Source organism: Salminus brasiliensis, chromosome 1, assembly GCF_030463535.1.
Source record: "Salminus brasiliensis chromosome 1, fSalBra1.hap2, whole genome shotgun sequence".
In the NCBI taxonomy this organism is placed as follows: Eukaryota; Metazoa; Chordata; class Actinopteri; order Characiformes; family Bryconidae; genus Salminus; species Salminus brasiliensis.
Window position 1 is genome coordinate 68,981,355 of NC_132878.1, and position 26,629 is coordinate 69,007,983.

General features: G+C 39.6%; 1 protein-coding gene across 3 annotated transcripts; it reads right to left on the bottom strand.

Annotated features, from left to right (window-relative positions):
• Positions 1 to 736: 736 nt before the first annotated feature.
• Positions 737 to 23,897, bottom strand: meis2b (Meis homeobox 2b). Of its 3 annotated transcripts, XM_072688247.1 has the most exons (13): positions 23,880 to 23,897; positions 22,313 to 22,512; positions 21,214 to 21,358; positions 20,353 to 20,403; positions 20,101 to 20,151; positions 19,855 to 19,995; positions 18,659 to 18,661; positions 16,783 to 16,897; positions 7,049 to 7,185; positions 3,196 to 3,272; positions 1,682 to 1,740; positions 1,497 to 1,586; positions 737 to 795 (listed from the first exon to the last, which is right to left on the bottom strand). In XM_072688247.1, exons 1-13 carry the CDS (start codon positions 23,895 to 23,897, stop codon positions 737 to 739), a joined length of 1,146 nt encoding a protein of 381 aa, XP_072544348.1. The 3 variants fall into 3 exon arrangements, with proteins under 3 accessions (XP_072544348.1, XP_072544331.1, XP_072544339.1); XM_072688230.1 differs by lacking the exon at positions 18,659 to 18,661; XM_072688238.1 differs by lacking the exon at positions 18,659 to 18,661 and having other exon boundaries at positions 16,783 to 16,890; positions 19,851 to 19,995; positions 23,880 to 23,891.
• Positions 23,898 to 26,629: the final 2,732 nt, after the last annotated feature.

Consider the following 26,629-nt stretch of genomic DNA (forward strand, 5'->3'; position numbering starts at 1 on the left):
GAGTATTATTATGCATACCTGTGAGATCATTCTGATAGTATTTATGTATATATATATAAATATATCTCTATGCTATGACATCAATTATGCGCGCACACACACATATTACTGCAAAGTGGACTGTGTTAATGAAGCCTGCTCGTTAGTGCTGTGATCAGCATATGGCGTTTCTGCTGTCTGGAGGATCATATCTCTTTGCATGAAGCTACTGCAGTAAGTGCTTGGTGATAATTCAATTATAAAAAACATTGCGATTAAATAGTGTGGAAATGATTTAGACTGGGTTTGTGTAGTTGAAGCAGACCAAGCCTGTGTGTGTGTGTGTGAATTTGTGTCTCAGACCCCCCCTCCTTCATTACTGAATGGGGGGTGGGGGTTGTTATAGGGGTGTGTGTGTGGGTGTGATTGCCCCGGTGCGGCAGGGGTGTGGACGCGGAGCTTATTTCCATATAAAAAGCTCTATTAATCAAGGTAAGTGTCATTAGAGCGTGGCTCATTGGGTGCTGCAGTGTGCGTGTGTGTGTGTGGATTAAATAAAGCTCAGCCTGCCCGCCGCCCCAGGCTCGCCATATATCTTTATTTGTGGAGTTTCAGTGACAGCGGCAGGAGCAGGAGGAATATTATCCCCAACCTCTAATCACATTTACCAGCCAGAGACAGAGGCAGGAAAGAGGGAGCGAAAGAGTGAAAGAGCGCAGCAACATGCTCACCCTGTTCATGGTGCCGGTCTGGAGGGTTACATGTAGTGCCACTGCCCGTCCATGCCCATGTTCATGCCCATTCCACCCATTGGACCTGCCAGAACGAAACACGCAACAACAGCTTCAGAACAAACTGTCCTGAAATACAGCCTTTACGTAAAGAGCCCATATCCATATCCTGTATTTACCTAGTATTGTCTTTTATTTCCTTAAAATTGAACAAGCTATTTCTTTTACTGTGACTGATATATGTAAATGAGCTGTATTCTGATTGATGACTGATCTATATTGTACCTCATTTAAAAAGCAGTTTGGACAGTTGCACAAATAAATAGGCGGGGCTTAACTGCTATTAGGGTGGAGCTAAACCAAATGAATGGAAAAAAAAATGTAGGCTGGATGTGAGGGGCTAAACTGTTGTGGCTGACTGGGTGGGGATGAACTGCTGAAGGCTGAATGGGAGGAGCTAACTGCTGTAGGCTGAATGGGTGGAGCTAAACTGCTATAGGCTGAATGGGTGTAGATAACCTACTGAAGACTGAATGGGTGTAGATGAACTACTGAAGGATGAACTGGTTGAGCTAAACTACTGTATGCTAAATAGATGTAGATGAACTGCTGTAGGTTGAATGGGTGGGGCTAAACTGCTGAAGGCTGAATGTGTGGGGCTAAACTGCTGTAGGCTGAAAAGGTGGGGCTAAAGTTATGTAGGCTGGTGATAATATTTATTTAAAAATGAAACTGCACACTATTTTTTTTTTAATTATGATGATTACTGTTGCCGTTTTTACTCACCTGCAGGTCGGAGGCCCATGTGCTGCTGACCGTCTAGAACAAAGCCACCCATCGGCTGGCCATCCGGACTGTACGGGGTTCCCTGGCTCACTAAAATAAAGTAAAATAAGGGAACACATGAGATCATCCTACACAGGGAAGAGGACGATATGGCAGAATAAACCTGAAGAAGCATTAAGTATTACCTGCTCTGTTGGACTGGTCAATCATGGGCTGCACTATCCTTCTCCTGGCGTTAATAAACCTGAAAAAATAAACAAAACATTAAAAAAAAAAAAAAAAAAAAACAAACAAAACAAAACAAAGAACATGACATTGATTTACAGAGACAATTTCATTTTGCTTATATTTGGAGCTCAGTGATGTAGTGTTTAGGTCAGGCTACTGGAGAGAACCGCTAATGGCTGTCTGCTTTAGAATACTTCACTAAAATATCCAACAAGCATTTGTATTTGTATCTTTATATGTCCATTACCAGTAATGTGATCATGTTTGGGTACATCGCTGATATATACACATATATATATACACACATATACTATACACTCTTTTGGCTCCAGAAAGAACCATGTTTGTAGTGGAGATGTGTCAGTATGATAAATCTGCAGAACCTTCACATCACATGCTGGTTCTTTAGACATTTAAAAAGCTCCTTTCACTTACATCTCATCTCTTTTACAAACACAAATCTTTATGGAACCTAAAATGGCTCTTTGTGGATGTGATAATAAGCAGAACTTGTTTTGATTTAATACATCAGCATCTGGGTTTAACACATTTTTTATTAGGTTAATACTGTCTTATAGCATCCATCTTAATAGCCACACAAAAGCTATTACAGTAATCATGCACTTTCTTAGGCTGTGACCTAAATGGCTCCCTTTTTTACTGAGTATGTCAACCACTTTCTTTTAAGTGTCCGAATCATTAAGTGAAATTCGAACGTGATGTTGAGGGCACTACAGTAATCTCCCACAATGCACTCGTAAGTTATAGAGAACGCCAAAGTTCAGTACATCAGCTAACTGTGTCATGTTTCATGTATGGATTTCGTTAATAGGTGTCTTGTGTTAAGCAGCATGACGGTCAAAGATTATTCCATGAACAGCACAGTGCCGAACAAACTTTAATTCAGAATTCTGTTGGTGTGTGTACAAAGCTTTAAACAAAAAGCTTTGTACACACACATACAAATTCGCCTCTCCGAATTTCTATTGGATTTCTAGTGCTACGAAACAGTCCATACCTATAAAGTGCAATACTAATGAGGGAGTAAGAATGCATTTGGGTCACAGCCTTGGTTTAATTTAGGGTGTCATTTGTAAATGTGCAAATGTTAACAAAAATGTATAGAGCAAATTAGGCCTCTAAGATTGCACTATTCTTCAATCAAACACTAAAGGTTATTTGTATGAGCAACTAGCAGAGACTGTAGTGCTTCATAATCTTGGTTATGTTCAGAGATTTTGTCCTTTATTGCTAACGAGGCTCCAAATCCACCTGATAATGAGGCGGACAACCAGACTGAGGATGTTTTGTGATGTCCTTTTCACACTAGCAGCTAATCCTTATCTCCACTGCTGCCCTCTTGGTTTTTGTCTGAACACCAATTTTAATACCATCTAATTACGGATGTAAGCAGAGGAAGTGTTACAGATATCCCAAAAGAGATGCCGGTCAGGGGTCTGAGGTCTCTCACCAGTTATTCACTTGTAGGATGGTGAGGCCTGTGTCCTGAGCTAGCTGCTTCTTCTGTTCTTCAGAGGGGTAAGGGTGCTAGGGAGATACAGAAAGAGAGAAGTTTTGTTAATTTAATGTACAAATAAGCTGCATGAACAGATGTAACAAGGTCACTTTACCGACCCACAGCCATAAGACAAAATGTATTTGAGTCAGGGTCTGGCCGATTTATCAGATTTATCAGATCTGACCTCAAAACAACAGAACAAACAGTCAGAACTAAGTAATCCAGTATGCAAGGCAAACACACCAACAGCAGCTCAGCATAAACACATTCAACATTAACAGATTTATTAATTTCATCAAGATGAACCTTCGCACCCAAATCATGCTACGAAAATTCTATCACCATCAGTGTGACCTCCCATTGCTGTCGGGCGCTTAGATTGGCCATGCCCCTCAACAGCTGTTTGACATTACGTGACGTTATTTGACGTTAGATGACAAATGATGGTGTGAAGCTGAAAAGAACACAATAAAGGAGCTTTGTGTGGGTGTGAATGAGAGTCGACCTTTGTTGGCCTTGACTAACCCTCGTTGGCCCCCACTAGCCCTCGCTAGGCCTCACTAGCCCTTGTTGGCCCTCACTAGCCCTCGTTGCTCTCCACTAGCCCTTTCTAGCCTTCATTATCCTTTCCTGGCTCCCACAAGCGCCTCCACTAGCCCTTCATTGGCATCCACTAGCCCTTCCTGGCCCTGTCTGGCTCTCTTTGGCCTCCACTAGCCCTTCTTGGCCCCCACCAGCCCTTACTGGCCCCCCATTTGCACTTGCATGCCCCCACAAGCCCTTGTTGGCCCCCCACTAACCCTTGTTGGCCCCCACTAGCTTTTCCTGGATTCGGGCTGGGGGGTTGGGGACAGGGAAGAATGGCAGATGGCAGACTGGACTTAGCATTACATGTGTGTGTCTGAAAGAGAGAGAGACCTTCCATGAACTCTCTCTCTCTCTCACCCTGATTAGACCTGGTGTTGGCCCTAATGATGCTGCATGCTCACCTCCTGGCTTGCTGCCTGTCACTCTTGTGATGAATGACTGTAAGCCCCGCCTCTTTTTTTGCACCCCAGTGACACCCTCCAACACACACACATATAGATAACTCCCCCACCTACATACTGGAGGTCAGGGCTCCCTTCTGGCTCCGGTACAAAACCTTTTTGCACTGACCTAATGGCTTCTGACCACTTAACACAACAATATGCTGCGGTATATAGTTATAACAGCTGTGTGCTGCTATACACATATAGTTATAACAGCAGCATGCCTTTATATATATAAGTAATAACGGTGACACACAGCTGAATATATATTAGCAACAGTGGCATGCTGCTGTATAAGCAGTTATAACAGTATGCACTGCCCAATTACAGTTATAATGGTATACAGGTTAATAACAGTAGTTTGCTGCTGAATACACATTTTAAACAACAGTGATGTGCGGCTGGATAACTGGACTGTTGAATATGCATTTAACCAAAAATGCTCAGTTTAAATCCTGTATTTCTTTCATCTAGGTTTGTTTCTTGAGGTGGCTCTCTATTGTGATCGCTCACTAGCGAGTTTTTCCTAATAAATGGCAGCCCAAAGTAGCCCTGAACAAAACATAATCCCACTCCTTTTCTTTTTTTTTTTTCCACTTCCTAGCCTCAAACGAATGAACCATTGCCTGAGTTGTGCAGTGGAGACCATTGAAATCCCCACCCTCACACAGTTTTTAAGAGGAAACACTCCTGCTTAACAAATTAGTCTGAAAAAAAGCAAGGAAAAATGATAAGTCAATTAGTCCCCTTTTTTATCTGTGAAAGGTGGGAAGAAAGGAAAGGATTAGAGTAAATTGAGGATGTGGGAGGCTGATTAAATGTGGAGAGAGAGAGAGAAAAAGAAACAGGAACAGAGAAAGAAAAAGTGAACTAGAAAAATAGTGTGGTAAAAATGACGGTTTGAATTCCTTTTAAAGGGATATTTCAGAAAATAAATAGAATTTACACAATTTCTGACAACGTACACCAAATCTCAAGACATTACTAAACAATTCCTCCTTTTTTGGGGGTGTGGGATGAATTAGCCATACAGCTAGCATCATGCTAATTGGTAGAGTATGTGCGACTGTTTATTATTATTATTATTATTATTATTATTATTATGATTATTATCACTACTGTACTCTGTACTGTTTTTTCCCCAAAACATATTCAGTTGAACATCTCAGTTGACATGTATTATGTGTTATGAAATTCTGTATTATGAAATTCTGAATAAAAAAAAAAAAAAGATTTTAAGTCCATGCTTATGATATTTTAATCTACACAGTATTCATCATTATTGCAAAACAAAAGAATGATGCAAATCCAATTATTTATGCATATCTGAGGTGAAATGTATGTAAATGTATTTATTTTGATTGGTCAAGGTATCACTTTAATTATGGTTCTGGTACATCAAACGGAAATGACTGAACTGACTGAGAGTTGGACAGAATCCACTGTGTATCGGCAGCGTGCTTTCAGCCTGCCTCTCTGCATTAGACTCATGAATGAACACGGACGCCAGTTTTTGGTTCAGATATAGAACGCGTGTGTTCTCTCCTTTGTGCACCCTGCATGTGCCAGCCACTGCATTCATCATCCCTGAAGAAGGTGCTTTTCCTAAACAGCTCTCCCTACCTTAATAAAAATAACAACAATAATAACAATAATACTAAGAATAATAATACTCATTTGCATAGCTCATTTCACATTATAGTTACAATGAAGTAGCAAATACAAACTATAGAAAACAATGGGGAGGCAGTTTTTTTTTTTTGTGGGTTATATATACATCCTTCTTATTAGAAGACCAGGGCTTTTCTCCAGAACCTGAAAAGCATCTAACACATAAAGAAACATAACTTAGCAATGTAGAACAGTGCCTCTACTGTTGCCACTCCGGGCTCGGCACACTGCACACTAGCTGCACTAGGTAACTTTGGTGTACAGGCAGAACAACACAGGACAAGAACTGCAAAACAAGAGTCAGCTTCTTCAGAAAGTACAGTTTACACTCTCTGTCTGGAGCACAGGAGCAAAAAACTGTAGGGGGAGCACAGGAGCAAAAAATCCATTTTTGTATAATGCTGCTTTAAACAGCAGGACTGTGTGCTCTAGTCAGACCGCAAACAAACTATTATCAAAGCACGTGACTGCAGTGTAACAGCATCATTCATATGTGCAGACATGTTAATTCCAGTAAAACAATGAATTTAACAAAACTTCAGATAAAGCATAACATTCAAGAGCACTTCTAGAAGTAGGTGCATTATTGAGCAAATCCCACATTAAAAGAAGAGGCATCAGTGGGGAACCCTCAGGGCTGGTTTTCTGGCAATTAAAAATACATATTTAAAAATGTTGTTATGCAGTAGAACAATGCTTGTATTTAATCTATCCAGTCTTCTTGAAGGTCTGGTGGCAGCAAAAGAGTTGAATTCATGAAACAGATAATTGCCCAATCAGGATTATATATAATATTTATATACAATATATATATGGCTACACGAATCCTCCCATCGGTCAGAACTTCATGAGCAGAACTAAACATGTCAAATTAACAACCAACACAATTAGGAATTAACCATGCTTCAGTAGTCATGGTTCAAACCCTGACAGGCTCTAATGATAATGACTCTCTCCAGGTCCTACAAAGCCCCCATATGAAGAATATGTGGTTTATGCTGTTTGAGAGGTCCAGGATACCCATTACACCTGCTGCAACTGGCAGATTCAAATGATGCTGAAAAATGTTAGATGTTAGCGATGCTGAAAGTGTTTTTTCTTACCGTGAGATGCTGGAAGAGCCAAGCACGCATGATGTTTGTCGCCACTTTGGGAAAAATCCCTCGCTTCTTCTGTCTTTTTTTGTCTGGGTCGTCCTCATCTGTTCCCGGAGATGCTAAGTTGTTTTCCAGGCCATCTCCTGTAAGACAGAAAAAAAAGAACCCGAAATGATGTTAACGGACAAACTACAAACTACTCTGAACTTCTTAAATAGTCACATCATTGAAAATATTAATATTTAATTGAGAAAACAGAACCAGTGTATATTATTTTAAAATATGGACGTTAAACCTTTAACTATTGAGCTCATGGTCACTGTTACCTAATTGATTTATCCCATTTGCAATACTCATTATTGTTACTATTATTATTAATGAGAGAATGAGAGAGTAAGAGAGAAAGAGAAAAAAGACAACAGAGCGCGAGAGATAGAGAGCGAGAAAGCATCGCCATGAGACTGAGAGAGAGGTTTAGACTCATCAGAGACCAAATTCACAAACAGGAACTGACTGGAAGTGCACATGGCCTTATTTACATTAACAAAAACAACCCTCCAAAAACTAGATCTGCACTGCAGACTAATCACCAGAGAGAAAAGAGGACAAATCTCCCTCTCTCTCTTTCTCTGATGTTATTAATTCAATGTGAACTGTGTGTTTGACGTGGAGTAATGAGCGTCGCTCGGCCGTGGTTGATGCAGCGAGCAGGAAGCTAGATCGGGAACCCGACTCAGTAGAGAGAATTCCTGATCTGCTTCAGCAGAGCGAACACACCGCAGACGAACGGCACATAAATAACACAGACTAACGATAACACAGCTAATGGTTAGCTTAGCGAGAAACTGCTCACACATTATAATCTCTAAAAAGGAAGAACATTTAAGGGACGTGTTACCAAAACCACTGGAGCTATGAGGCTAGAGTAGCTAACAAGAAATGGAAGCTTATACCCAACTAATTAGCATTAACCTACTGTCTTTAACTTCAACTATGACATTTATAGTCAAGGATCAAAAAATAAATCTCTACACAATTTTACATAAACTCTCTCTCTCTCTCTCTCTCTCTCTCTCTCTCTCTTTCTGTCTGTCTCTTCCTCGCCCTCTCTCTCCCTTTCTCTCCCTCTCTCTCCCTCTCTGTCCTGCATTAATTGTGTATCAGCAGAGATGATTCACTTTTAACAGTCATGCTTATTTCTCAGGGCCTGAGGGCAGAGATGCCTTGAAAGCTTGCCTGGAGGGTGTGTGTGAATAATGCATCTGAGAACACACCCTCCCCACGCCCTCCCCGCACCCCCCCTGAGGCAGGACAGGGACCCCTCTCTCCTCCTCGCTCGCCCCGACACGTCTCCTTCTTTTTGGGGATGCATCAATCAAAGCAGTGTATATGCTCCATATTCACACATTAATATTTTACCTAATGAATAATGACATTCAGATTGGATGGAGGGGGAGGTCAGAAGGGGGGGGTGGGAGGTGAGTCTGACCGATGGTGTAATCAAAGCGCAAGCGAAAGACACTGTCTGGCTTCCAGTTTCTGAAAAGTTTTTTTTTTTTTCAATTCAGTGAAGCTTTATTGGCCAAACCATAAATCCATTTATTTCTGACTGCTAAATTTAGTGTGCTGATTAAAAACACCACATAATTAGTTTTGACTGGTCTAAAGTGAGGAACCTCAGATAAACACCTAACAGTGAAAATGAGATTTTTGTTTAATTTGGTGTACTATATATATCATTAGTATCATGTGAACAGCAATCAAAGTGGAGGGATGCGTGCAGTGCATCCGTTTCTGACCCCCCAAAACCCCCATTTTGTTAATATTTACCATTATTTTACCATAATCAACATTACATATACAACCCAGAAGATGCATGTAGGTTCACTGGTGGTTTTGGATACTACATAATATGGCTATCTTTGTGTTGTAGTCATGGTGACCCCTGGTTCATATCACCACCACTGTAAGTTTCTCTGAAGTAAATCCCAATTGCACAACAAACACCCCTCCTAATGTGCTCAAAAAAAAAAAAAAAATGTAATATAACAGCTTATTTTCCACTAAACATCAAATGCAACAATTGTGCTCCATTTTCATATTGGTAAATACAATATTTACTTGTGAAGAGAGTCTGTAACAGCTAGACTTTGGATGAACATCACTTTAACCGTGTTTTTGAAAGGACTGCTTATGTTCTATTTTCTATTTGATCTGTTTCTTCTGATTTGAGCTCAGAGCTCAAATAAAACAGAGAACAAGATGGAATAAAGATAAAAAGGCTAAAATTATTGGCAAAGCATTTACACATTTATAATGCAACATAAACACACACACTGTTTTCACACTCATATTTCATCCTGTGTGAAATTATGTTTCCCACAGATCGTACACACTTTACAGGATGGTTACATTTAGGCCCTTGTGGTCTGTGGGAAACATCTTAATTGATTTAATCAATACTCTTCCTTTTTTCTTTCTTTGAGACCAGAAACCAGCCTCTCCGCAACAATGACCTGTTACTGACCCTCACTTTGTAATTTCAGAGATTTTACACTCATCACACAGCATTTATCAGAAGAAAGAGAGAGAGAAAGAAAGAAAGAAAGAAAGAAAGAGAAAGAGAAAGAAGAAAAAAAGGAAATATAAAAAAATGAATGAAAGAAAAGAAAGATAAAAGACAGAGAAAGAGAAGAAAAAGAGAGACAGATAAAAGACAGAGAAAGAGAAGAAAAAGAGAGACAGATAAAAGACAGAGAAAGAGAAGAAAAGGAGAGACAGATAAAAGAGAGAAAGACAAGAGAAAAAGAGAGATAAAAGACAGAGAAAGACAAGAGAAAGAGAGAGAGATAGAGAGAGAGAAAGAGAAGAGACGTGAAAGACAAAAGACAGAGAGAATGAGAAGAAGAGAAAGAAAGGAAGAAAGATAAAAGAGAAAAAGAGAAGAGAAAGAAAGAGAAGAAAAAGAGAGAGGTATAAAAGACAGAGAGAAAGAGAAGAGAAAGAAAGATAAAAGACAGAGAGAAAGAAAAGAGAAAGAAAGATAAAAGACAGGGAGAAAGAGAAGAGAAAGAAAGATAAAAGACAGAGAGAAAGAAAAGAGAAAGAAAGATAAAAGACAGGGAGAAAGAGAAGAGAAAGAAAGAGAAGAGAAAGAGAGAAAGATTAAAGACAGAGAGAAAGAGAAGAGAAAGAAAGAAGCTCATTACGTCTGAGGGTCTGAGGAAGCCCCGCCGCTCCCCTTTCCCCTCCTTCTCTTTTTTTTCTGCTGCTCCAGAAAGGGAAGGCCTCGGGGCACGTCCAGCCCGGCGCTAATCGTTTCTGACTGTTCCCTGGCAACTGGCTCCATGTGCCCGCGTGTGTGACGGTGTTGGGTTTAAAGCCCCCGCTCCGCACGCGCCGCTCAGAGGGGGGCGCCGTGCTGCAGGGAGAAAAAGCTACAGCGTGCCCCCAGGCCATCTCGAGCAAAAACAGCACCTCAAGATATGCAGAAGAAACTGCCTGCCTCCACCCACTACTATACACCACACTGTTAAAAAGCTAGTCCTGCAAATGATCACATTACAGCAAAAGGTAGTCACAGTGTTTGGGAGACGAACATGCAACATACTGCCTCTGTTATTCCAAGTCTGGTCCACTTTGCATGGTGCATCAGTTGCAAGACTGCTTTGCTAAATGGCTACCAAGTGGCTGATATGTATCCCAGTTGGTTGCTAGGGTGTTTTGTGGTTGTTAGGTGTTTACAAGGGTGTGTCTAACTAGTTGCCTTACAGTCCCTAGGCATGGGAATTTAAGTTCTGCACCCTTTATAGAGCCCTAGATTAAGCTTGGTCTATCCTTAAAACCAAGCTTAAAGATAAGCCCAAGCTTAAGACTGAGGACTATTCTATAATTTCAGTTATAACTTGTTGAGCTCAGTACAGTACTTTAAGCTCAGTACAGTACGTTGTACAGTTTAATCTTGAATAAAATAACTATGATGACATTCAGGAGTTGCTGATCGAACCTGGTAGAACCTGAAGGAGTGAGATGTGAGAATGGCGGCAGAGGGGCTGCAGTTTTGTGTGTATTTTGCTGTGGCAGTGTATTTTCTGCACTGATGTTGGTGTGCCGACTGAGCCGAGCCGGACGTGAAGTTGTCAGATTGTTTAGCAGGGATGGAGATGGAGATGGAGATGGATGCAGATAGATGTGTGTCCTGAAGCCAGCAGGGCTGATGAGCGCCACCCCGCACGCATCACAGACCAAATCCTGTTTGCTCGCCTAATGAGCTCAGCGCGACCTCAATCTATCACTGGCTGTACTGCTTAATGTTAGAAATGATTCACACACACACACACACACACACTCACTCGACCAAACGCAACAGCCTGGATAATTACACACACACACACACACACTCCTGAACACAGCACGGCCAAGGCACACTATTTTACTCTCACTAATCGTTTCCCTTAAAGCATATTGATTATGTGCTGCTGAGGGCGGAGATATTGCTCCCCTGTGGCATCTGAGATCATCAGGGAGGGGTGAGAAATATAATGTTTACAAATACAGCAAATATTGGAGTTCAGGAGAAATTATGTACAGCATTTTGTGCTGGGTTAATACACTATTATTATTAGTAGTATTACACAATTTAATATTGTGTATTTTAATTGTTTTTCTTTATACATTATTTATATTATTTATATAACTTTTAACTTTTGTATTAAAACCCACTTAAGCAAAACAATGTTCTATTTACTACTGACAAGGGTTCTTTAACCCGAGCAAGTGGAACCCTTTTTGGTGCTATATAAAATCATTAAACAGGTTCTTTAAAGAACATGTGCGTGATTCAAATCTTTAACCAGGCAAAGTAGTAATTGATGTGTAATTGATTCTTCCTCCTCTTACTTTTATTAGTCATAGTTGTATTAATGTTCTTCTTCTTATTGTTATTGTAATAATAATAATAACATCAAGAGGCCATAAGGTATTTTTTTACTACTGTTTTACTGTTTAAAATGAATTACAGAATTAATCATTTGGTTATTTATTGCATAAATAATTTATATTATATATATATGTTTTCTGTTATAACGTCCAAAAATGTTCTCCTGCTGTAGAACGAGACTGTACACACAAGCCTGACTCTAACTGTAACTAAATATGTCCTCTCCTCTGCAGATGTTTACAGTCCAGCCACATGGTTTCACTGCCTGTTTTCCTGAAACTGCCAAGCACAGAAGATTTCTACAGAATTGCTGCATGACTGGTTTATGTGAAGACCTCTGAGTTCTGACGGGTTAAAATAATGACCAATAGCGTTTGATGCAGCAGCCGGTGGTGGACGCCAAACTGGGTTTCAAAAGGCACAACCAGTCTGGGGTTTTCCTTTCACTTCCCTTTGTTTTTCTTCAGGTCTTTGTGATGAACATTCCTAGGCACGGAATTCCTGCATGCGCTTGGATGTTTGGGATTCTCCTGCATGCATGCTTCCCACACACACACACACACACACACACACACTGCGGTGATGTCACACACAGGGGGTGCCACATGAAAGGTGAACCGCCGCTTCCACAAGAGAGAGAGAGCTGGAGGCAAAGCAGCCCAGAGAAAACCATGGATACACACACCCGACCACACACTTCACACACACTGTAGACCTCTAGGCTCCCTCTGGATCAAACCACATTAAGAGAAGCACAGGCATTAGACTTACAGGGCCACTGGAGCTGCTTCCAAACGGCATATTCCAAATGTAAACACTGACTTAAAGGGGGGTTCCACTGTTTTCTCAAAATCCTCTGTGTAATTAAATGGTGAACAAGTCAGTCAAAGCAACAAGCGAAATGCTTTGTTCTAGATAAACTTGCTGAATCATAATTATTTACAGTGGTGGTGAATGAAACCAGCTGTCTGAGGAGTTATATACATACAGTTATAACAGTGAATGGTTTTAAATAGAATGGGACACTTGGGAGCCGCCATGAGCACACAAGCTTAAGATCACATGAGCCTAAGATCACAGTGTCCAATGCAGAGTGTGGGCTAGAGGGTATAAAGCCCCTCAGCACTGGCTTGTGGAGCAGTGGAACTGCGTTCTCTGGAGTCATGGAGCTCCATCTAATAGCTTTGGAATGAGTTGGGGTTACAGAACTACTCAAACCGTATGGTTAAATGCAATCAAATCCTCCTCACAACAATGTTTCAACACATAGTGTAAAGCATTCCCAGAAGTAGGAGGGCAAACTCCCTCGATGAAGGTGCCGTAAACAACAGTACACCACCATTACACATTATTTACAGCATGTGATATGATTTTACACTCACAGCATGCTGGTCACTGTGGGCTGGTTTCATGGACAGGCTTAAAGCCCAGTCAGTGTTTTAAGGAAAGTAGATTAAACATACTTGACTGTCCAGGGCGAGGCCTAATCCCTGCCTGGGAACTGGCTCCAAAACATCTGAAGAGGTTTCAGTGCCAACTACACTCAGATTAGTCAAAATAGTGTGAACTGTGCATACGTGCTCAATTCTCTTAGAGAAAAGGTAAATCCGCCCACACAGTCCAATTGGTTCAAAAGTGTTTCACCTATGATACGGCTGCTTACAGCACGCATTTATCGTCATAATGCCTGTCTCCGTCCACTGACCACCGGTTGCTAAGCAACAAAATACAGTTGTTCCTCTCTCAACTGCTTGAACTGTTTATTTTTGGTGGAAGAAATAAAAAAAAAAAAATGGCAGCATCAAAAACTGAAGCTTTTGCTGTATTAATGCTTTAGAGCCTGTAAGTTTGATCTCAAAAGTGATATTATTAGGTTTTTATTTTATTTTACTAAGTTTTACTTACTGTTACCATGCAATGTTTGCTTTTTTATGATTTTTACATTTTATCTATTTGACCCCGTTAAATCTGAATTTTATTATTTGAATTGAACTAATTTTATTTGTTAATTTGACTCTAATATTTAATAGTTTTCTCCTTGTTTTGTTCTTTTATTTTTATGTTTGATGTCTTATTGCTTCTCTCAACTGCGTATCGCTCAGTTACACAGAAAATAAGGGTGATAAAGGTAAGGAAGTGGTGTGTGTTATGGCATATAAAATTACAGCTTCACAGATCCACCGCAACCAAATCACAACCGCCCAAAAACATGTTTGGGGGGACAATCTACTCCTTCATGCTAATCCCTGGATATGGGCAGCAGTGACTGCTGTTTGACCCCTCAGTCTTTTCTGAGGCTAAGCACTGTTTACTCTGGACCCTTTTCGAATGATAAAGAGGTTAAAAGTCTTTGGCCCTGCTCCTGACCTGCTCTGCTCTGATCAGGCTTTTCCCTATTGAAGCTTCTGTTTAAAGTGGTGTAGCGTCCTGTGGGGCCTGCAGGGGGCGTCCCTCCTCCCCCGCACACCCCCGACCAACTCATAGCCATACAATACATTCTGTCAGCGGTCAAAAGGTCACAGGCCATGGGTGTCCCTGCTGTGGTTTTAAAAAAGTCACACCAGGCGTTTCCCTTCACAAACATACACACAAACTTGGTAACACTTCACACACAGGCCCCTATAAACAGTATCACATTTGACAGTTTGTTAATTAGGGTTAATAAGTAATTTATTGCTAGTTTGTCATATATTATAATATATTTCACTATGTATTATAATTATTATTATAATAAAATGTCACTAATTACTAATCATTTCATTCAAAATGATTTTTTTACATGGACAAGTAATACCACATATTTTAATAAATACATCCCAACTTCAAAACAGAAGTCCTTTTATACAACTAATTAAATGATTCATATTTATATTATTCTATCATTTGTTTTAGATCTTAGCACTGGCTTGTGGAGCAGTGGAACTGCGTTCTCTGGAGTCATGGAGCTCCATCTAATAGCTTTGGAATGAGTTGTAGGGACAGAGCTCCTTAAACCTTATGGTTAAATGCAATCAAATCCTCCTCAGAGCAATGTTCCAACACATAGTGTAAAGCATTTACAGAAGAAGAAAGGCTGTTACTGCAGCAAAGGGGGGCAAACTCTCTGTTAATAGTCTGGGTGAAGGTGCCATAAACAACAGTACATCACCACAGAACAGAAGCACCTTTAAACAAATAAGTAAACAATGATTCAACTATAATTAACCATATAAAATGATTATTGGTTGTAAATGGTTAATAATTCAAATGGTAGCACTTATGAATCACATCACATCCTTCACAAATGTGTTAAAAATAATTAACAAATTATTAAATAATGCTGGGGGCTGTTATTATGAAACTACCACTACAGAAATTGATGATGAAAAATGTATTTTGCAACTTGCAACAGTTTCAATATAACTAAAGCATATCAATATAGTAAAGCATAAATCGTCCAAAATAATGCACTACAGTACAATTACTCAACTGTTTTCCACCTCTGCACTCACACACACAGAGTCTAACCCACCGTAGCGTTGCAGCCATACCCAGCATTACAGTGTTAAATGGTAAAATGTGTGGAATGTGAGGCTTTGAGTTAAAGTTAGCCAAGGTATTTCTGCCATTGTGTTTGCTGTATTGTTAGCAGGAGATAAAGAGAGAGCAGCATGGTTGGGTTTTCTTTCAGTCTTTCTTTCTTTCTGATCTGAGTTGCTCTTGTCTTGCAAAGCATCCCCCCATTCTTCTCCTCAGTGGCTCACCCATTGATGCCTGATGGGTTCCGAGGCCAAAAAGGCCTTTAAGACTATTTTTACGGAGACCATTAGCAATTAGCTACACACAACAACAAAAACAAGCCATAAACACACTTCCTCCACTGACAGATATGAGCTAAAGATGGCATTTCAGGCTCCAAACACACCACCCCACACAGTACCACTGCAATCCACAGTTCAAATGTGTCAGTACTTTGCACATGAAGAAAATATCATTGCTGTCCAAACAAAATCTTCTCTTTTTTAATTTTTAACAAGCTTCAGCCATCCTTTACGACTCATACTGCATGAATTTCATGACAAATAGACAGAAATTGTCCAAGATGACTTGGAATAAAGTGCACTGCACTCTGAATACAACGGGGCCATTTATATTAGAGATAAATTGACTCCGTCAAATCAATACAGACCCATTTTGCACTCACAATGCAGCCAGAATAGCAGGAACGCTAGCTGATGTTCTAGAGCAGAGGTCCGAGAACTCCAGAGCCCTGTTTCTGGTCTAGAATAATGTTTTTGTTTTTTTTCAAATTGTGGTTTGAAATGGACACATTCAGAGTGGGCTTGGTGTGAAATGCTCCATTCAAGTGAAACCAAGTGAGAATGGTTCACAGTGGTCACCACCACTGTGCAGAAATCAGAGTCGGTATGTTTCTCTACAATTAACCATTTCACACCAAACCCATTCTAAATGTGGTCACTAAATTATGAAGATCCTAGATCCATTTTCTTCCACTCAAGAAAACAGAATGTAAGTAAACCAACTCTTAGACAAAAAAAAACAGGTGCATCTACATCTGTCCCAGACTAAATTGTAGTACTTTCCACACCATAATCTGGCTAATAATGAGCTAATGCTTGTTTAACACAGGGTGCAAGTAGCAATGGACGGAGAGCAATTACCAATGGACAAAACAAAGGCAAGTGGTGTAAAAGAGAAAGGAACAACCCTAATGATGCCAGAAGCAGATGAAAGCAAGGCTTAATAAGAGTGAGCTGTTTTCAGGAGGAAATTCAGAAAAAAATCTGCAGATTTTGCTCACCGAGTTCACTGCTGTTGTCTCCGCTTTGTGAAGCGAGCCCCCCACTGGATGGCCCCGGGGTCCCGACTGAAGGAGTGGAGTGGGCATCGTCCAAGTCTCTCCAGGATGCTGGGTTCTGGAGGAACAAATCACAAATTGACTCATTAAATCAACACCAGCCTGCTGAACACTAAATATAACGTCTTGTGTCAAGGTCTTAAAAGCCATTCGTTTAAATACACCAGTTTAAAACTCCAGCTGTGTGAACATTTCACAGTGAATGGGTCAACAGAAATGCATCAAACTGTAAGAATGTTGTTTTGCTTTCCTATAAAGTCACTACTTAGGAGATTCAGGGTCAGCTCACTGGACCCAGATTAAGCCTAAACCCAAGACTAAGTAGAATTTCCTATGCTGACACAGCAGTTTAATCCAAGACTGGGTTCAAGCCATTGTAATGCCACGGTTGGGGAGCAAATTGGAGCAGTCTGTGAGGAACACATGGAACTTTGGGGTAAAAGGCCAGGGTAAAGATGCGTTACATCGTAGGTATCTTTCTGTACCTAGAACATCTAACACAGTAGATATAATAATACAAACGTATACATTGGTTCTGAGGTTGAACTTAAAAGCAAGCATTATTGTAAACTCCAGCGTTACCAAAACTCTCTGCTCTTAAACCTCAGTTTAAAGAGAGTAGAACCACCGGCTTCACATAAGGACCCTATTTAAAGGGTGTCTTGAGGAAGACCCTATTTAAAGAACCCTTAAAGAACCCCTTTCAAGAGTGTACAACCACTGCGTCTACTGAATAAATCCTGAAGAACCTTCTTTTAAAAGTGTACAGTAACACAGAACAAAGTACTCTCCAATTTTGGTGATTACAAATTCCAGGCCTGGAATTGGGATGAATTTTTGCTACAAATTTATTTATCCAAATGTCCAAAATAAACACAATCTGAAATAGTTCAAAGTGAAAAATAATGCTGATTATTAACTGAGGCGTCAAGTTACCATTCTGTCTGTCCACAAACGTCCACTGCCAGATGAGCTACACAACCAGTAGGACTCCAGTTTAAACTGGGGTGAAGCAAAGCAACGCAGAAGCCTGGCCAACACTGAGCAAAAATCCAGGAGAAGCTCTCTAGCTGCCGTCCCAAGCGAAAATGCACACTGGCGAGCGGCAGAGCGGCTTTATATGCCGGCACACACTCAGGTACTCAGACGGCTCAGACTGAAGGCAAACAGCAGGCCGGACCCTCCAGCCCCTCAGTGTCAGCTGTTCGCCTGATGGCCAGGAGAATACGCTCCGACAAACAATACACACAATAAACACTGCGCCAAAAAGACCCTTCACTGTTTACTCATTAGGAAGCACAGCAGTTACTGTGTTTGTGTGCGTTTCTGAGTGTGTGTGCAGTCTTTCAGAAGGCCCCTCTCCCCTTTTACACCTAATTCACATCGTTTTTAAACATGTCATCTATTTAAATGAACTGCTGCGTCGACAGCCATCAGTAGACTCACTCTCTGCACATATTAATGAAAGCAGATGAGGGAACAGCTGTAAGCAGTGTGTGTATGTGTATGGGGGGGTAATATTTAAAACACAACACTGTATGCAAAATGATTGTGGTCCTGTCAACTACTTAATTTTAATCAATAATATCATATCATATCATGAGTGCAATCATATAAAAATGCCAAAACCTGAGCACATTTACCAGACCACAGTTTAGTCATTCACAACATTATTGAAGGCTTAGCTCCGCCCACACTCTGACACAACATCACTGAAATGATTCTGTAGAAATAGATGTTAAAGAGGGTTCTTTAATGGCTCTTTAGCAAAAGCAGTTGTTCTAGATATAAAACCATGACAAGACAATTAACTATTCACATGCTTATTTGGTTCTTTGGTTAAACTGTTCTTCACATTGGTGGAAAACCTGTTGTAGGTGGCTCTTTATTGTACATTTAAAAAAAATAGCCCAATTAAGCATCACAAAAGGTTCCGCTATCATTACAAGTGACATAACTCAATATAAGCGCTATGTAGGACCCTATTAAGCTCATGTACATTTAAACAAAATCACGCTTTGAATGTACAAGATTGTTACACGAACACAGTTTTCACCAAAGCTAGAGAACTGAAAGAAAGCTACTGTGTTAATGTGACACACTTTTCATTTTGCAAACACTTTAATAACACATGAAAATGAATTGCATTTAAAATTCTATAAAACTGATGTTTGTGTTTTGGTGATATACTATTTTAAGCATTTAAAATGACTTAACATCACTTCTCAAATTAGAAAGAAAAATCCTAACCCTGTTCTGGAGGATGACTTGGATGAGATAAATAAAGGTAATACACTGTGGTTCTGTGCTGCTGTCTGTCTGTGTGTGTGTGTGTGTGTGTGTGTTGGAAGGGAGGGTAGGGGTTGTGAAGGGGGTGTTGAAGTGATTGTGTTGAAGCGAGAGTCTGAAGGCCCGCTGTTTGTGTGTGGGGGTCACTAAAGCCCCCCTCCCCGTTGGACAGCACTAATCCCATCAGCTCAAAGACAAAACCTCATTCAGCTGCACAGACACACATCCTCAGGGCTTGGGGGGGGGGAGCACCTGCACTGCTTTACCGTCATACACCTCATCATCACTGCCATCCCCATCATCATCCCAGCCATCATAAGGATCACCGTGGTCATCCTCATTATGATCACTACGTCGCTTATCATTGTCACCATCATCACCGCCATCACCAATTCAGCATCAACACTATCATTATTGTCATCACCACCATCCTCACCGTGATCCTCAATATCATCATATTACTATCATCCTCACTAGCATCGCCATCATAATCATCATCACTATAATCAGCATCACCATCATCCTCACTTTTATCACTTTCATCACCACCACCATCATCCTCATCATTAACATCATTACCAGCATCATCATCACCATAAATCTCCATTTACCATAAAAATCATAATTTTGTAAAAAAGTATTTAAAAAGTATTATGTCAGACAGCATTTAAGCCAACAAGCATGATGACTGAATAGTATAAAGTTAGGAATGTTATTAAGACCCACCTCTGTTAGGTTTGTTGATCCCGACAGCTCCTCAAAGTCCGACTTGCAGCCATCTCTGTCGTCAATGACCAGATCTATGGGCATCTTCCCCTTCAGACAGCTGATGTAGCGGTGGCAGAAGTTATCACACAGCTCGTGCACCTGAACACACACACCAATTCATCACCAACAGCACTGTGGTTTGATCTCACGAGCAGACACACACACTGATCGAATATACACCCACATGTAAGATTTATACCCCACCTTCTCCAGCTCCAGCAGGTGGAACCGCAGCACCTGGATGGCCTGGATCATCTGCAGGAAGAAAATGCGCGGGGCAAAAAGGCATGAAAAAAAAACATGGATGAGCTCAACACGCAATTTAAATGACGCCAGATATTCGCTTATTTTAATGAGGTAAATTTAGAGATGAGTTTCAGAGTAAACACACAGGTACTGAAGACGGTCCACAGTAAACAGTGGTGTGTTTTCAGTGAAGTGCAGTGAAATTCTCACCAGATTGTCCAGCTCTGGGTTGGAGGTGAATAAAGGTTTCTCTGCCCGGATCTGAACAAGAATAACACACACCAACCGCGTTATAAACATTTTACAAAGACATTTATTTATTTTATTTATTTATTTTATTTGTATTATTAATCTATTTCATTTATTTAGGTACAACATGTATCACATTAAAAAAGTATGTTCCATATTGATCGTTTTTGCACACGCTAAATTCAGAAAATAAACAGTACAGGTGAACACACACAGCGCTTGTCTAGTCGCTGTAGAGAAGTATTGCCAATAGAATAGGACTCTCTGGAGCAGATAAACATGAACCTACACTGAAGCAATGCCTAATGCCAGGTGTGGGCTACAGGGGTATAAAGCACCTCATCATTGCGCTGTGGACTAGTGGAATTGTGTTCTCTGAAATTATGATGGTGCTCCATCTAATACTTTTGTGACAAGTTGGGGAGTTGGGGATGAGGTGGGGTGGCGATCATCCAATATCCTGACACTCTGGTCACTGAATGCAAGTAAATCCTCCCAGCATTCTTTGGACAGTGGAGACACTTACTCTTTTTTAATATTAATTTCGATGAGTTGCACACTGAATGAGCAGGTGTCCCAATACTTCTGTCCGAAGGATATATATATATATATATATATATATATATATATATATATATATATATATATATATATATATGCACACTTTTACACTTTCAAATGTCATAATGAGTGGACCAGTAGAAATGCTCCAAAGTGACTTGGAATAATATAACTTTACACTAATCTCCTGTAATCTGTCCATTTTGGGACATACACAGCTTTGTTCTGACAGGGATAAAATATACTTCTTAGAGTTGTCACCTGTTTGGCGAAGACAGCAATGTCCTCATTGAAGGAGTGTGAGGAACACACATCTCCTCCAGCTCCTGCTCCAGGATCTCTGGGGGTGCAGGTGGCCAGCTCACACTTCTCAAACACCAGCGCCAGCAGGGGGAACAGGGGGTGACTGCGCAGAGACCAAAGATATAGAGGAACAATGTGGTACTGTTATTAATGCTCATATTTCCTTCATAACATCTACCACCCATCACTGCAGCAGGGGAGTTGGGGGGTGGTGGGGTTGGGGTGAGCACAGGAGAACTAAAACAGGAACATAATTTCACAACTGTACTTATTAAACTGGTAACACCTAATGAATTCCTATTAGTATTAGTTAAACAGTATATATACAGTACTATATGTGTTTGTGTGTATGTGTGTACAAAAAAAACTTGCATCCCCAAAAAAGCATTTACAATACAAGACTTTTGTGCATTTTGAATTTTGGGCCATTTCCATTGCTCTATTGATCATAAAATTTTGTCTTAACTTAAAGAACAACTGCCATACGTGGAAATGGAGATACATGTTTTTTTTGTGGCAATTTTAAGCATTCAAATGGTTCTTTAAGTTGTCACGGTTCTGTATAGAATCGCTGTCTTTACTAAAGAACCCTTGAAGAGTGTACCACAACATATATCTAATGTAATCATATATGTTGCTCATTAGCTTGACATACAGACACAATTTCAGTTTTATTGACTGAATTGAACATTTTGGAATCTTGACCAGGGGTGCCCAAATGCATACAACTAAAACCTGGTATGACTATAACACACCACCCCCACACTGCTGCACATGTTCACTAAAACATTAAAAACTGCTACTACTGCATATATTGACTCCTACACTCACTCTGATTACGCCCTCCTACACCTGCAGTGTGCTAACACATAGCTGTGATGGATGTGAACGTGTGAGCTGCTGGAGATAATCGTAGTGTGTATAAGTGCATGAATGTGTGTGTGTGTAAATGATGAAAAAGTGTAGAGGTGTGTTTTTCTGTAAGTGTATGCATGGCTATGTGTGTGTAAATGTGTGCAAACTGATCGGTTAGTGATTGATTAGTTTATGCACTGACCCGTAAATGTGGTCCTTGTCCCTTTTCAGTGTGTCGTTGATGCCAGTGCCCATACCCGTCCCCATAATGCCGTGTGGCGTGTGTGTGCCATAGTGGCCCTGTGGGGGTGCATGGTGCAGGTGCCCCAGAGCCCGTGGGGCGTGAGGGTCCGCATACAGCCCCACTCCATCTACTCCACCGTACTGCCCTAAATCCTCGTACTGATAAAAACAACAGCATGAACATAAACAATATTTAATATATAAAATGCAATACTGTACTTTCATCATAGAATCATTTTAATATGATGCATAAAACTAAGCCTGTATTATAATATAATATAATATAATATAATATAATATAACAGTTTACATTCACAGACATTTATGCTATATACTCAATATACTGTACTATGCTGTAAAATTCATAATACAGAACACACTGGTACAATACAGTGAAATCATAGTGAAAGCATTTTATATTACAAGATAATAGAATACATACATGTTGGATTATATTATAATCCCTAAATGACAGAATAAGGTTACAAAATATACACACTACACCGTAATACAGTAGAAGTACAATACAATGTACTCAAATGACACTTTATGAACACACATATGGTATAACATAATACACTGTGACGAAGTATAAAGTCATGCACAATTAGTTTAATTTAGTTTGATCATGTCGGATCAATAGTACCTGTAGTATGATATATTTCAATGTAGTATTAAAGACTAGTACGGTAATATTGCATAATATTATACATTAATAATACAGCAGGACAGTATATATACACTGTATGACCATATATAATAATAATAATATAATGATACATAAACACACAGCAATGTTGCACTAACATTATATAGTGTCAACATAAAGCAGCCTGTAACACAGAAGTGTACTGGATCCATGTAATTGCAATACCACATGACGTACTTTTAGACTAAACTGACAAACCATGGTTATAAGATCTACTGTAGAAATGCACATATGGTATTAATGTAGTTTACTCATGTGACACTAGTATAATATAGGATAATTATAGTGTAGCCTATATTATAATGCAATATAATATAGTAGTAAGAATATAACATATATAATGTGGTAATAATATTGTAGACTTATTTATTATCATATATCATTGTTTTATAGTATAAAGAATTAGCATTAAATACAATATATTATATCATACATATGGGTATAATGGATATTGATCTTACAGTATAAAGCTGTGCAGCAGCAGTATAAATAACAATATAACAATATATAATAATAACTCTAATAATAACATTATAATATAATACACACATGTAGTACAGCATGGTGTGTGTGTTGTTATTTAGGGTAATCATAGCCTATTTATTATTGCATGTTAATGTTATACACCCATGACATAAAATAGTATGTATATTATATTTGTAAATAATATGTATGTTTTAATATTTTATACTATATTATGTCACATATATGGTTTGATATAGTGCAATATGGAGTCATGCAGTATAAAACCTGTACTGTACTACAGAGTAATCCTGTCACAGTTTAATATAATACAATACAATAGAGCATCTCTTACCCTTTGCGCCATCAGCATGTGCAGCTTCTGATGTAGATTAGGTTCAAGACTAAGTTCAGTTCAGAATGGTCACTGTGTGTGTGTGTGTGTGTGTGTAGATGTAGGTGTGTTTTCAGTAGTGTGTAATCCTCAGTATTGTTTGCGTGTTTGTATCTCTCAGCTCCAGCAGCTCGTGCGCCGTGCGTGTGTCCGTGCCGTGCGCGCGCCTATGTCAGTGCTCATGCTGCAGAATCAGGATCAGTCCGCGTGGCCCTAACCCCTCACACACACTCTTACACACACTCTCACACGCACTCCACGCGCGCTCTCTCCTTTTGATCGGCGTCTCTCCCGGCGCGCACTGAGCGCGTGCGTCCATTGGACCCCGAGTGCGCGCGGGGAGGAGGCAGCGCAGCCAATCGGAGCGCAGCATCCGTGCGCGCCAACTCACTTAGCGAACAACATGCAAAAATAATAAAGAAGAAGAAGAAGAAGATAAAGTAAAAATGACCGTTTATATTTACCATTACAGGGGAGAGAAAACGCGGATGGACCAGCAGCAGTGTTGGGGAAAGAATTTCCTTTTTTTTGTTGTTGTTTTTTTTTTTTGATTTAGTGATTTTTAATCTTTTTCACTCTGTGAAAAGTTTTACAATTTTTTTTTAATTTTTAAATTGAAAAAAAAAAAATCTTCGCAGCTGAGAAAACTGCTGCCATGTATTCCTTTGATATTATAAATAAAATGAATAAAAATAAATAAATAATTATTATTTTTAGCGTTTTCCCTCCAGATGTCATTTCAAAAAAATGCTATCAGCTTTAGAAAACAAATGTTATTTAACGAAAATATTAATAATTAACCATTTAAATCTTACTGATTTACGTTTGCTCACCTCCAAAGCAGACACAGCATACCCAGAAGACGATTATGGTTATTATTACTATCACAAAAATCATAGCTACATATCTGTATCCGCAATATATTTATATATTTTAGGACCTATGTAAAATACACTTCTGCGTTCAATGTAACATTTTCAGATCAAACGAAGTTTAATTACTTGAATGAAATTGAAACACGAATCCAGTCGCAGGTTTTTGATCAAAGTGACTTTATTATAACGGCGGGTGGGTGCGTGCTGATTATAACAGCTCATAACTGTCATAACAGCCGCTGCTGCTTTCATCTCAGTAATGGTAATCGTTCGTTTCAATGTAGTAAGCACTAAACGAACACACACACACACACACACACACACACACACACACACACTCACACTCACACACACACACACACACACACACACACACACACACACTCACACTCACACATTTGAAGTAGGTTTAGGTTTGTAGAATTTCTGTATCAGTGCGTGCTGATCTTCCCTGACCTTAACTGACCCTCCCTCTGCCTTTACCTTCTGAAAGCTTCCCTTAACTGCAGCTCCGCCTCATTCTGTTTTATTTTATTTATTTCTATTTATTTATTTATTTATTTATTTATTTATTTATTTATTTATTTATTTATTTATTTTTATTTCCTTCTCTTCCTCATTTTACAACCTACTTTACTCACTTATGCCACCTGGTGGTCAACCTGACCAATTCTATTAGGTAAATAAATAAATAAATAAATAAATTGCTCACATGGCTTTACAGATAGATTAAGTGTAACAGGGGGGTCATTTTAAACATCCTCTCTTTAAAAACAGAAATGTTAAAAGCACCAGTTTCCTTAACTACACATAATCTGTGTTACACACACAATAGAGTTTGTGGTTCATTTACTGTATCTGAGTATCTGAGAGTGTTGTTTTATGATAATCTTGGAATAACATTGGTTTGGATGCATCTACAAAAACCTGCCTAACTGTCATGTTCACACTGTAAAACCTCTAACATAATAAATTCACTGAAGCTGTAACAGTGAGTTTGATTTGTGTTTGTTAAAGTCTGTTTATTTATTATTCAGCATTTACAATTACAATCATATACACTCTAAATTTGCAGGCAGACAGATTGTAAATGGTACTGCAATGTTTACATATAAAAAAAAGAATTCTCATCTATTTTTAATAAATTGTCAGGACATAAATTGTAAAAGTTCAATGAAAGGGTCAAAACTACTTGAAACAGAAGGTTTTTGCTCTAACTGACCTTATATATATACATTTGAAGTAGTGCAGCCTGTAGATTAACTAGAAAACACAGTTCAGTGTTTAAGATCCACACTTTCAGAGCGGGGTTTGGTGGGACATTGTGGTTCATTGTAGAGAAAATGACTGATTCTTTACCGTGGTGTTAAAAAAACAGGGCTCACTACAAGGCAGGGAATAACAAGACCACCATAGCTTTTCTTTACTGTCCAAAACCACTGGTGAACCTACACATGTCTTCTGAGTTGTATATGTAATGTTGATGCTGACTATATGCTGACAAAATATTTCGCACCAAACCCACAACACTTTGTTTACATCTTGGTGATTTTAGATAGAAAACATATAGATATCATATCTGTGTTGCAAAGGTAAAGGTGCACATATTTGTCACTGTGGACTGTACAGCGAAATGTGTCCTCCGCATTTAACCCATCTGGTAGTGGGGCAGTGGTGGCTCAGCGGTTAGAGCGCCGGGATATTGATAACAAGGTTGTGGGTTCAATTCCCGGGCTCGGCAAGCTGCCACTGTTGGGCCCTTGAGCAAGGCCCTTTACCCTCTCTGCTCCCCGGGCGCTGGAGTTGGCTGCCCACCGCTCTGGGTGTGTGTGTGTG

Excerpts from the sequence above, each read along its gene's own strand:
- meis2b (XM_072688247.1), bottom strand. Across the intron at positions 20,404-21,213 it reads TTGCTGTCTTCGCCAAACAG|ATCCGGGCAGAGAAACCTTT; the intron begins GTGACAACTCTA and ends ATTCTTGTTCAG. Across the intron at positions 20,152-20,352 it reads ACCCAGAGCTGGACAATCTG|ATGATCCAGGCCATCCAGGT; the intron begins GTGAGAATTTCA and ends TTCTTCCTGCAG.